The sequence below is a fragment of the Lepeophtheirus salmonis genome, chromosome 6 (assembly GCF_016086655.4).
Source record: "Lepeophtheirus salmonis chromosome 6, UVic_Lsal_1.4, whole genome shotgun sequence".
Classification (NCBI taxonomy): Eukaryota; Metazoa; Arthropoda; class Copepoda; order Siphonostomatoida; family Caligidae; genus Lepeophtheirus; species Lepeophtheirus salmonis.
Window position 1 is genome coordinate 35,182,206 of NC_052136.2, and position 13,526 is coordinate 35,195,731.

General features: G+C 33.8%; 1 protein-coding gene across 2 annotated transcripts; it reads right to left on the reverse strand.

Moving 5' to 3' along the window:
• Positions 1–412: 412 nt before the first annotated feature.
• On the reverse strand, positions 413–13,526 carry LOC121120483 (uncharacterized). Of its 2 annotated transcripts, none has more exons than XM_040715370.2 (3): positions 10,161–13,526; positions 9,687–9,764; positions 413–2,373 (listed from the first exon to the last, which is right to left on the reverse strand). In XM_040715370.2, the coding sequence occupies exons 1-2, from the start codon at positions 13,413–13,415 to the stop codon at positions 9,708–9,710; spliced, it is 3,312 nt and encodes a 1,103-aa protein (XP_040571304.1). In that variant the 5' UTR covers positions 13,416–13,526; the 3' UTR covers positions 413–2,373; positions 9,687–9,707. The 2 variants fall into 2 exon arrangements, with proteins under 2 accessions (XP_040571304.1, XP_040571305.1); XM_040715371.2 differs by lacking the exon at positions 413–2,373 and adding an exon at positions 4,553–5,480.

Below are 13,526 nucleotides of genomic sequence, written 5' to 3' on the forward strand. Positions count from 1 at the left end.
CAAAAAATTACGTATCTTATCTTAGTTATTTGAAAAAAAAACAATAACTATTTATATAAACATCAGCAAAAATAGTCAGTGAGTTACAAAGTTATTACAATGTTATTTTTTGATATAAACAAGAATTCAAATTAAGAAAAAGAAAAAAAACTAACAACCCATTGACCAAGTGGGCTAACAGACTATAGTCCTAATTATACAAGGTTATTTACTAAACACATAGACGTTAGATCCAGGGTCAGTTTTACCGCGAGCAAGGCCTATGATAAGGATGAATTGGCGACCTTTTTTTATAAATTCAAACTTAAGTTATAATAGTTATTTTTTGAAAATAAATTCTTACACTTTTTTAAAGAAAATAATTTCGAATCCTTTTTTTTTTTTTTTTTTTTGAAATTATAATGAGGGGCCCTTTTTATATATATTTTAATCTATTTATTTTTCAAATTATATTTTTAAAGATTTATTTATTTATCTGAAATCTACTTTTTGCGGACCACTGTTTTCAACATTCAAGTGCTGGGACGGGGATAATGATCCCAATGTTTCTCTGTTAAAACCCACAATTGTCGGAACAAGGGAGCCAATGGATCATTAACGAGTCACTCAATGAGATTTTTAGTGTGAACGGGGCCTGGTTTGCGAGGCCCTTTTTTTTTTTCAAATAATACTTTTTTAGAATGACTTTATTTTAGAAAAGGTCATCATCCTTTTTCTAATTATTAGGGTCCTTTATATCATAATTTCTTTTTATTGAGTGTTTATCAATTTTAAAAAAATTATAAAATTGTATTATATTTCTGGGATAAGTGGCCCCTTAAATCCGCCCCTGCTCTCACGTTTGGGAACACAATAATAGTGGAAAGTTGCGTGATTATACATAGTATTAATAATGTATGACGTCATTTTTATTTATAAAATCGGCCCCATTATAAACCATTTCCGATGCCTCTAAATAAATAGGAGCTTTTGTAGCACTGTATTTCAAGCTTTTAGAATGTTTTTCCTATGTTGATAGAAAAGCAAGCTATGAAAGCAGATGTCGTACAATTTGTCAAAGAACAAATTTACCCCCCCCAATAAGTTCCTAACTATATTTATGGGACTAACATAAGTATGTTTTATTTATTTATTTGTATCCAATTATCAAGTCATTTGAGTATTGTTCGAACAAGCAAATGACTTTGCTTAATGGCTTAGAGTTTCTTCCTCTTTTTTAATAGCCCTATAAAAAATTTGCTCCTCGTCTTGTGTTGAGCTTTTCGACTTTGCTTTCTTTCATTCCATTAAAGTACTACTATTAATAATAAGAAAGAGAAAAAAAAATAACAACTATGTAATTAATACTTTAAGACTCATCCAGGACAATGAAATAATGTAAGCATAAATGAAGACGTAAGAAAGAAATGGACATAATAAGTGCGTGTTTTTGCTTTTTTTTAAAGTTCTTTGACAAAGGAACATTTACAAATATGTTCTACAGGGTGGCCCAGATAATTTGGGGCATACATTTGTAATGTTTTTCTTATGGCTAGATTGAGTTACACACAAAGTTAATGTTTCGCTGTGAGTGGTTCATTAATTACTTTACACTATTTATAAGGAATGGGCGGGGGTAATACTTAGGGGTGGGTACTTGGACTCGAGAATTGTGACTCGTCTGGGACTCAATTCTATATGTTAAAGACTTGATACTCAACTTGTACTCAACCCCATATTTTAAAGACTTACAACTAGACTGGACCACAGTATCAAGGACTCGAAACTTTACTTGGACATTTCATTAAAAACTTGAGACTCGACTTGGGCTTGCAATATACGTACTTTTTCCCACCTTTGTTGCTTCTAAATGCAAGGACAGAAACTTTGGCATCCCAGATAATTTATACTTTTGGAAAGCTGGACCAAACATAACGAAAAGCTGATTTTAGGGCCTCCAAATTTATGTATGGTGGCATAACTTTTCAATAGTACTCCAAGCAACATTATTTTAACTGGATTTTTGAGCAGGGCAAACCATTAGAATTATTTCCTTGATATTAAATGTCATCAGTCCCTTTGGCGTTAATGATGCTGACCTATTAATAGATCATATATTTTTGTCGGAATATTTTTTACGATTCATCTATTATGCATTGGACCTCTCGTATTTTTTCTTCATGGTTCATGGAGTTAATAAGTTTGTGTGAGACCTAATTTTGCTTCGAAGGCCTAGAAACTTTGGCATAAAACCTTCAAACCCCTCGACATTTGGTGTATTGACGTAGAAGGCGAATTTCCAGCTATACTAGAAATTTCCTTTGCTAAACCGGCCATCTTCTTCTGAACAGATCAATTCTATCCAGAATCGCCCTGTCATCGCTTTTGATGCTCCTGCAAAGACATTTTTTATTCAACTGATACAAATTACCCCTCGTTAAGAGAATGCTTATATACCCTTCTGAAGAATTCTGTATTTTGACTAGTTAATTAGAGTCTCTATTACTTTGAATTATTTCCCAACCCAATTGGTTTTTCAAATAAAATTTTATCAATTTATCATTCTTTTATTGTGAAAGTACATTTTGGTTATTTCAAGTTCAATTTACGGTACATCCAAAGGGTTAATAAGAATAATTTGGCAATAAAAAATGACGAAAATTAGTGCTGACGGGCCACAAATGCGTACTATTGCAATTTACATATTACAATAACGGAAGGACATACATAACAAAGGCTAATGAATCAATAATTCTTTTTTTATTCCTCAAAATAAAGTAAATTTAAACCTTAGAGTGCATTAATAACTATGATTAATGGAAATCTATATCAAAATATAGTTATTTGTAATTAAGAATAGATATTTTTTGAGTCAAACTAACACACGATATGATTTTATTTGTGCCTCTCAACCTTTCTTCATGAAATCGCAGGTATTTATAAACAAAAGGACATGAACAAACTATCAAAAGATTCACAGGGACTAGACAAAAAGGGAGTAGAAGATTTTTGACCACTCCACTTCGTGAGAATTTACAATTATCAAATAGTAGGATGATAATTTTTTCCTTTCTAATTACAGTTACTGGTCCCTCCACTCTTAAAAACGGTGCACGAAGCCTGATTTATGACAGCAAGATGATGCAAAGATTCTGAGTCGATTAAAGAACCAACCAAGTCAACAGTGCTCATACCTAGAAGCGTACTTAATGATTGGTTACTATCAAGGGGCACATGTTTGTGTCTATTTTAAATGTCAACTATATGAAAGAAGGTTTATTACAAGGATTGGCCTATTTTTGTCAGTTTTCATGCTCTAAAAGGACGTAAAATGGCCGCAAAGTGGCTCACTTCATATACTAAGTACCCGAGCTAGTGGAAGAGTACTTAGTATATAGGTTGTATACCGTGTACAGAGGATTGCATCAGTAAAACTGCCCTCCAGAATATGGTCACCAGCGGAAAATTTCCTGCTGAAGAAAATTGCTTGATATTATACTACAGTTACAGCTATTCATCTACAAATTTGTCCCATCTGCATATGGGCCTCACCCATCCAAAGACCCGCTGATTGTTTTCCCATCTGGAGATGGACGACAATAAAAATCCCAAAATTGCAGATGAGATTAGTTTAGGATAACCGTGGGACAAAAAAAAGCACTACCACCCCTTCAAAGAACACCCTATAGAATCATCTATGCTCTAGGTCAACGGGTTGTGCAGTATAACCATGGGACAATAAGGTAGATTAATAAACATAACTGCCACTTTAAGAACCGTAGAACCCTCCTAATTTACTATAACAACTTCAACAGCCACTATGAGTAGTGATGCAAATCGGGTACATATTTTAGCTCACCCTTTTCTTTAGACTAGGACAAATTGAAGAGTGAATTTTATTTTCCTAAGCTATTGTCATTATTAGTAAATTCTCGTGGAGTGAACCTCCATTTTTACTACGTTCAACATATCCTTGATGTATACAAAACTGGATTGAAGATTTGAGTATCTTATAAACGACGAAGAATCCCCCTAAGGCTATAATTGTAAGTCCGTGTTGGACTCGGAGAAAATTGAGGATCGACTTTGGAGTAATTCTTGTCAATGTCCTTCTTTATTATATTGTCCCCCTCGTCACAACTGCTTGCAGCTGATATAAGCTGCTCTCCTCCATAACATACTATAGTAATTGTTAGGATTACCATAAGATTTTCAGTTTTTTTAAGATGCTCAAAATGCTCCCGATTAGCATCCCCGACTATCATTGTTGAACTGTTTCTCTGCAGATGGGAAAATTATCTACGGATCTTAGATGGGACAGATCGCTAGATGAATCACTACATGTATAATATAATTTGTCCAATTTTTCTATGACAATATTACAGGGGCTATATTCCTTCAGGAAATCTTCCTTGTACCGTTGTATACGATATAAAAAGTGGTCTGCTATGAGCATTTGTCCCACTGTCACTCGCGAACAGACCCTGAACTTAGTAAGTAACCAACCAAGTAAACATTATCATACTAAATAGTGCAGCTAGTTAAGGGGTCTTATTAAAGGGCCTATTTATATATATATATATATATATACTGGTAGTTGCATAAATACGCGGACTATTTGTGGCAAATAATTAAATGTGTAATAAAATTCGTATGACGTATTTTTTTGAGAATGATAAAATAGAGAATTTATTCTGGTATAAAATTTAATATAACTACTGAATATAACTGCCATCAGCTGCTATGACACCCCCCAAGTGCCCGCAGAAGGCCTTGCACACATTGTTGATGTAATGGTCTTCCATGGCTGCCCATTGCTCATTGACGCTTTCCTTCAATGAGTCCAAATTTGGGTGACGGGTAGCACAGGCCTTCTTTTTAATTTTCCACCATACACTGTAGTCAAGGGGATTCAAATCAGGTGATTGAGGTGGCCAAATGTTTTTGTTCCAAAATGGCATGTTGGCAGCGAGCCAATCCTGAGTCATTCCAGAGGTATGGGCAGGTCTTTCAGATCTTTTCCCTCCTTGACAAGCTTCTGGACCTTGAACACAGTAGTCCTGGATAGTCCAGTGTCCTTGATTATCTCCTTGACATACCTACCTGCGCGGAGGAGAGTAGCAACTATATGACGTTTGGCCTCGTCATTCATCGTAAACGACTTTGTTTGATGCGAGTAATAAAAACAAAAACAAAAGATTTACCCAGTTACTTGTGCAGGAATGTTTTATTCTGGTCACGGAACCTCGAGATATAAGTGTTTAGTCCACGTATTTATGCAACTACCGGTATATTATATGTCTATGATATAAAAGGAGGTCCACTACGATCCTTTGCGTCCCTTTTATTGGTTCTGAGATTCTGAGTATTCCAAATTAAGTTTCTCTTTTCTGCTCCTTTTTTTAATTCGTTTTTAAACTTGATATCGAACTTGATTTTCTTGCCAAAGGCTTCTTCCTGAATTTTACCCTTTTCTTCGCTCCGGCAAATGTATATAATCTCTAAAAGTAACATCTCATGTAATTTAGACAACATATATTTTTTAATTTTGATAATGTTATATATATATCTTATATTCCAAATATTTTATTTATAAATAGCACAATTATTTACTACATATAACTAATAACTACTTATAGAAAATTAAATCTAAATTTAAAGTATATAGACTCAAATGACTCAATAGTATTTATACTGGCTATAAAACATATGATTAATAAATAATAATGTTTGTTGGAGTCGGAGTCGGGCATTTTATGTACCGATTCCGCAGCCCAGGTTCCGATACAAGTGTTGTTTTTCTTGTGCATTGTTTTGATTTGATCAAAATTGGACAAAAATGAGGGAGCAGGAATAAAAAAGACAAAATGTTTTGGATCTTCTCGACCCCGACGTTGATCAAAAAATAATTTCTGATATTGTCCATGTTAATGTAAGAACAGTCTGGAACATCAGGGTGGCCAATGAGAATGCAAAAGGAGTTAAAGGGAAGGCAGGAAGTGGAGGAAATAGTTTGAAGGGAGAGGAAACATTCTCAAGTCCCTGAAGGCCAAGATCAAGGAAGATCCAACATCATCAATGCACCCCTTGGCTGACGAGTTCAACGTGGACGAGATCACCATCAAGAGGGCAATTCATGATTACCTTGACCTTAATATCTTTGTCAAGACATAACCCCACCGACAGGATGAAGGCCGTAAGTCTAGAAAGATGCAAAAAAAAGTCCTTAATTACTTGAAGAGTCATCCGTTTACTCTGAAGATCTTCTATGGGAAGGATCTCTTCACAGTCGACCAGTTTTTGTACCGCAGAAACGACAGATTTATATCAGCATATACTGAGGAATTCCAGGGCACCTTCAGGACAAGATATCCGGCTCAAACAATGTGCTTGGGAGGCCTGACCTCTAATGGGAATAAAATTGATCTATTTTTTCTTCAAGCCCAATGAGAAAATCGGGGCTGAGACCTACTATAAGATCCTGAAGTTGAAAATCTTACCCTGGCTGAAAGCTAACTATCCTGAGAAAAACTATGTGTATACTTATGACGGTGCCCCCAGCCATACAGACTTCAAAACATAGAACTTCTGTAAGGAGCGCTTTGCTGACTTCTGAAACAAGACTTTCTGGCCCTCTTCAATTCCTGATCTCCATCTCCGCTACTTTAGTGTGGGAAGTGTCTTAGAGAGCAAGAAGGCATCGCACAGAAATGTGCAGGAGCTCAAGCCTAGCATCAACAAGCAATGATCCAACATGTCCGCTGATTATATTGTGGCAACTTGAACCAAGTTCCGACCTCGTGTGGAGGCCACCATGTTGAATAATGAGTTTTTCAGATTTTTTTTTTAAATCTCTGCCTCAATATTTAATGAAATATTTTTATTTTTTTAGAAAAGAAAGCCTTTAATAAGAATTTACGTGTATTTGTCATTAAAAAGTTTCTTACAAAACTATAATCTTTTATTCAACAATGCAATAATTTCTTCATTTAGGGGGGGGGGGGCTACAACCCGTCCCTCTACAAACATTACGGTACAATATAACTTTGTTATTTTTAATTTATTATGCTATGTTTATAATATATATTTAAGAAAAAGTAGAATCTTGCATTTTCCATATGCCTTAAATGATCTCACTAAGCCAATAAGTATTATCTCCTCCAATACAGTTTTTTTTCAATAGGATCGTTGACAATTATAATTTTTTCTCCCTCTTGAAAATAAAAGCAAATGCAATTCCGTCTACAGTTTTAATAAATATTTAAAAATGAACCCGAATCTTTGAATCTAGGGGGAATAACCGGTATTGCTTAAAGCTATTATGCCTCGATAAACAGAAAAAAAAAATACAAAAACTTTTCTTTAATAATGTGTACGGATATGTACTCCCTAGCTCTTTTTAATATGACACATTGAGTTCTAACTAGACACACTCCATGTTAAGCATGATTGTTTAGAGACAAACTTTGTTGCAATATTATAAATTTTATTTATGTTTATGTTTTTGAGATTTGATATTATTGCTTTTGATTTATTATTTTTTTTTTTATGGGTCACTATTTCAATTTTAAATTTACTATCGTTATTTTAATGTCATACGAAAAGTCAAGAATATTGGACACCCTTAGCCAAGGGGTAAATAAATTGACATTGGATTTATTTACATTAAATAGTTTCATAGCCTTGTAAATCGTGTGTATTTTTTAGCAGCCTTTTTTGGGGGGGATTTGGTAATCTGAAGAATGAATTTTCTTCTACTTGGAAGTGGTCATTATTATTTAATTCCTGAGTAGTGAACTTCATTACCTACATAGATTTAATTATATTCAAAGTCTGATTCAATATTTGTTTTAGATTATGCTTATATTTCAGCTGGGGCATCGTTTGGAGGGGTACCCTAGTCCCCATAGTTTTGCCACTGGTTGTAAGTATGGAGGGATGAAAAAATTCAGGTTTTATAAGACGGGAGCTAAGGTGGACATCCCTCCAGTGTCAACTATGGCACTTCTATACTAATACATTTGTACAGCTAGATAAACTACCCATGATGATATGTATGTAAATGTCAAACTGCAATACTAATTTTGTCTGTTCATCGTCACATTCTGTCTAATATATATAGTAATTAATATAATTATAAATAATGAGAAGCGTTCAGTCTCCATACGCTGATAAAAGTGCCTGATAAGCGATTATTAAAATTGAAGACGGCTGTGATATTTTACAAAGAGCTATGAGCTATATCGTATCTGATGTGGCACATATCAGATCTAATATTAACTACAGCATATAGAGTGTTGTAGACAGGGAAGCTTGTCAAACATCCCACAGGAATGTAGATGACCTGAAGCCTCCATCATTGCAGCCTTGTACAAAATGAACGAGGCCTACATCACCACTAATAGTTATAAAGGGTTTTTTTTAATATCAAATTGCTGAGAAAATGGGTAATTTTTCAACTGATCACCTCAGAATTTAAGAAAATGTATATTTTTACTTGCTCTAAATCTAATTTTTGAGATTTGGAGTCCTATATTTTGGTAAATTTAAGCAAAAACTGTCGTGTACAACAAACTTTAAATAGTCATATCTTCAGAACTTGTGATTCAATTTTATCAAAACGAGCTATTCATTCTGATCACAAAAAAAAAAAAAAAAAATAGATTTAAAGATTGCAGGTAAAACTTTCATGTTATCAAACTCTGAGTTGTTGAGGTAAAGACATAAACCCATTTATAGGATATGAGACATCAGAAAGTAGAAAACTTTATTAGGAGTAAATTAAAAAATTTCCTTTTGGTCTGGAAAAATAATTATCTATTATTTTCTATTCTGCCGAACCTGTATGGCATAAGTTCAAAGCTCCCAATACACTCTTCAGATCGTCTTTGTGGAATAACTGAACAAAAAGATAACTTATTCAAGCATGCAATATCAAATTGTGCATTTCAATAACATTTATTAATTGTGTTAGGTAAAATGATTTTATTCAAAAATGAGTTTTGATAACATTTGTATTTTTCTACGAATTACACTCAATTTCTATTAACAAATTATTCTAATTTTATATTATATCTTTTGGAGACACTGTAAATTGAAATTAAAGTAACCAAAATGCAGCTTCATAATAAAAGAACTAGTAAATGAAATTTTTTATTTGAAAATGGCCATATCGGGCCAAATTAACATTCTAATAAATCAAATGAAGGTTTGAAACTATAGTTAACATTCTTGGGTATAACAAATCATGCCAGAAATTTGAATACAAAGCCTCTATTTAATTGAATTAAGTCTATAAGATATTGGGCAGTACTTGCGTAAATATGATGTTAAAAATAATCGATCATTTGTCCCCCATTCAACAAAAACCGCCTTGAATGATTTTTCTCACAATTGATTCTTGATAACAGATGTATTTTTAATGAATTATTGTTCATTTTTATCATTAAATTATTATGATTAATCTTTTTGAGGGACAGCAAATTGTATTTTAATTAGCAAAAATTTGTCGTCACAATTAAAAAGTTATAAATTGACAGCTTTTATTTGAAAAGTGCCACATTGCGGCCAAATTAATATTCTCATAAAACAAATAAAGGCTTTAAACTATAGCTAACATTCATGAGTATCTCAACTCCTTCCAGAAATTGGAATAAAAAGCATAAACTGGATCGAAATATGTCTATAGAATATTGCACTATACTTACAGGACATTTATTCTTTTCTTGTTATTTGTTTTTTTGCTCAATATTGTTTTTGTGATAATTCCCCACATGTTTAAAGAGCTAGAAAAAAGAACTGAATCAAAATAAGCTATCAAAAGTTGTCATCCTTTAAACGAAATCAAGTATATAACACTACTCTGTGGAACATTACATTATAATATTTTTACAAAATAGTTTAGTACATTAATGAAAATGGAGAAAGGTTTTATAGTAAAATACTTTGGATGGTATCCTTTTCACACCGTTTCAAATCAATATTTCAATGCAAAAAATGGCAAATACAAATGGCTGACAAGTGAGCATTCATGAACACTTACGACTTTAAATCGATAAATAAATAAAAAATAAACTCCAACATTTTAACAAATGGATTTTCGACGACTAAAAGTGTTCGCTATTTGTCTGTAAAAGGATGAATAATCAACAGAAAACAGCTTAACTTAACTGAGCCCTTACTTTTTCAAAATGCCGAATATTGCTGTCTCTTCTACGCCTTGCCGAGCGGGAATTTATTCTCTCTCTAATCTCAGTTTCACTTGGAATATCCAATTGCTCTGGGTACATTTTTTGCAAAGCCTCCCGCATCTTTCCAGGTCCCATTTTATTCTTTTGGTTTTTATGGCCTTTTTCGATCATAATATCAATATCTCCTTTATATTTAGTAATGTACTTAAAACCATAGGCCTTATCATATCCATGCTTAACTGCCCATCCTTTATTGAAGAATGATGGGGAAAATCCGACGAGATGGTCTTGGAAAAAATCCATCATTCCTTGCTCTTCAATATTTGTTTTTTCGATAGACACATCATACGCTTTTTTGATATTATCTAAATTAACATTGCCTTCCCTCACAAATAATTCCGCATGTTTTATTGCAGCAGACACTAAATCATTCGAGGATCTTATCCTTTTACATATGTGTTGAGTCATTTTCGCTTCAGTTGAAAAATTCCGATTGCATGTATCACATAATAACTCATCCTTCTTGTCAACGAATTCTAAAAGCTCGTCCAACAAGGCAGTACTATTCTGAGTATTAGGTTTCGACTTCTTCAGTTGATTTGGATATCGTGTAATGGACTTCATAAATTTACAGAGTGTAAGAGTACCACAAAACCCATCAAAATTTTCATCCAGTGGGATATCATCTTCGTCTTCAGTTTGATCAAACACGATAATATCCTCAATAGAGTCATGTTCTTCATCATCTTCACTCTCAATCTTATCATCAAAATGCTCAATACTGTGAAAAAACTCTCCTGATGGAAAAAGAGGGCAACTTAAATCAATTTTGCAAGGAATTACACCGGAATATTCGTAAATCATAACAGATTTATCACTAAACAAAATTTCATTACATTGCTTAATGCGACTAAAGTGTCTAAAAGCATCCGAAAATTGTTGCATAAATAACTCAATAGAAGCACGGTTCAATTCGAACATTGTTACGACTGTATCTACAACACCGCCATTGGTAGTTAGTGCCACATAGAGTTCCAAGGGAGAGAGTATATTCATACCCATCTCCATGTAGTTTTGAACATGTTGCATGCAATCTGCAAAATGGGAATGAATGGCACTACTTCCATCTTGTGTCTCCGTATGTATGAAAGATCCCAGGGTCAGGCTGTTTTTTAAAAACAACATAAAAAGTCCGAAAATTAAATTCCCATTTTGATAACACTTGGCGTTATCCGAGTGAATATTCACTTTTTTGATATGTGGAAGATCATTTTTTAATTGCATAACAATTCCTTCTATAATAGAGAGCACAGCCATCCAATCCTGCTTTGTATCACTCACGGAAATGTGATCATAGTAACAGACTTTGCGCGTGGATTTTTCCTTACTACATCGATAATAAACCATGGCACCATGCCAGCTCAGACCCTGTCTGCCAAACTGATTTACTGTTTTTTCACCGAAAGACATTGGATCGCTTCTCTTTTTATAGTCCATTAGGATTAAACATTCATCCGGCTCAATTCCTTCATAGATTTTTTTCAACCGTTGTTTTTGATTTTCAACTCTGATTAAGTGAGCCATATAGAGTTTTGATTTTTCTGCGCAATTGTCAACAAGGGTATGAAGATTTGCATTAACAAACTTTTTTACAAAATAAGCTACCTGAAAAGGTAGCTGACACTCTTCACATGTGACAACAGATGATGTATGTCCAAGAGCATGAGAAATATCATGGGCAGTAGCGTTCTTTAGAGTAATTGATCTATGATTTGCATAACCATGTCTCAAAAATTGTTCCATTTTCTCGAAAATCTTAAAAGCAACTTCTTTGGCAAAACTGTTTTGCATTGTACTCATAATCTCCTTTAAAAGAGCAAAGTTATCCACTAACAAAGTACCCGAGGTGTAATCAAGTACTTCCAAAGCCTTATGGTCAAATGATGTTAAGATTTTTACAAGCTTGGCAAAAGACCCATGAGACAATCTGTACTTTCTATCCGTGTATTTTTCAACATAATCCCAATATATATGTTCCTGTTTTTTTAATCGTATAAAGCGCGGAAATTCAACTGCCCGATCATCAATAACCATTTTTCGAGTCCCCCATAAAGGTTTGATATTATTTGGTGCAAGTATGAATTCTACAGCGCGAGTTACTTGACTTAATTCATAACGCATCACACTTCGTAGTGTAGGAACAATTGGTTTGCCAGCTGTGATACTGCGGAAATGATTTTTTCCAGAATCATATGTAGATCTACAAAGTCCTAAAGTTTTTTTTGCATCATTAAATGATATAGAGTTACATATCAAAGATAAAATGACTCTCCTTTGAGTATTTTTTTCAGGTAAAGCAACAAGTGCTTTCGTGGCTGACTCCAAAAGCGTTGAATCCGTCCTGCCTTTCTCACCCAAGTAAAGAGCGACGGCTTTTAGTAGGCCCTTTGAATCATTGGGAATTAAAACAGAGCACATATCTTCAAGAAGATTAACAATTAAACTGATGACTAAGTTTCCTCCTTGCAGTTCATCAAATGAGTAAACTGCATGACGGTATTCTTCACTAGGAAAACTATTGATTGAGCTCTCGGATATCTTTAGTAAGTTTTTAATTAGATCTAAATTTGATTTTTCAATTTTTCTGACCTGTCTTGGTGGACTTTCTTGAGTATTCGACTTATTAAAAGCCTCACTTCTTCTGCGTTTAAGATTACTCGGCACTCTTTTAGTAACAGGGATACTCGACACTTTTTTTGTAGTAAGGCTGTTCGGCAATTGTTTATTTCTAGTATTATTTTGCACTTTTTTACTAACAGGAATACTAGGCACTTTTTTACTAACAGGAATACTAGGCACTTTTTTAGGGGTAGTGTTCTTCGGCACTTTTTTAGTGGTAGGGGTGTTTGGCACTTTTTGAGTAGTAGTGTTAAACGGTACTTTATTCGTCATCGGTAAGTTTGGTATTTTATTAGTCGTAGAAACACTTGGCACTTGAATATCAGTAGGGATATTTGTCACTTTTTTAATGATGGGAATATTATGGACTTTTTTAGTTATAGGGATATTTGACAATTTTATAATTGTAGGAGTAATCACATTTTGATGAGTGACAGGGATATTCGCATTTTTTTTAATCATAATTTTACGATAAACATTCTTCGGATTATGATCACAACCACAACGAGAACACTTTGTACACACTTTGCACCGATAGCGTTTACACTTGCAAGTTATTCTTTCCATGACAAAATCTTTAGAACGAATTTTTTTGCGGGATTTTGTTAGGTTTTTAAAGGCAATTAGGTTGATACAATAAGGATCTACCTAATGTAAGATGGAATAGTCTACTGGGCC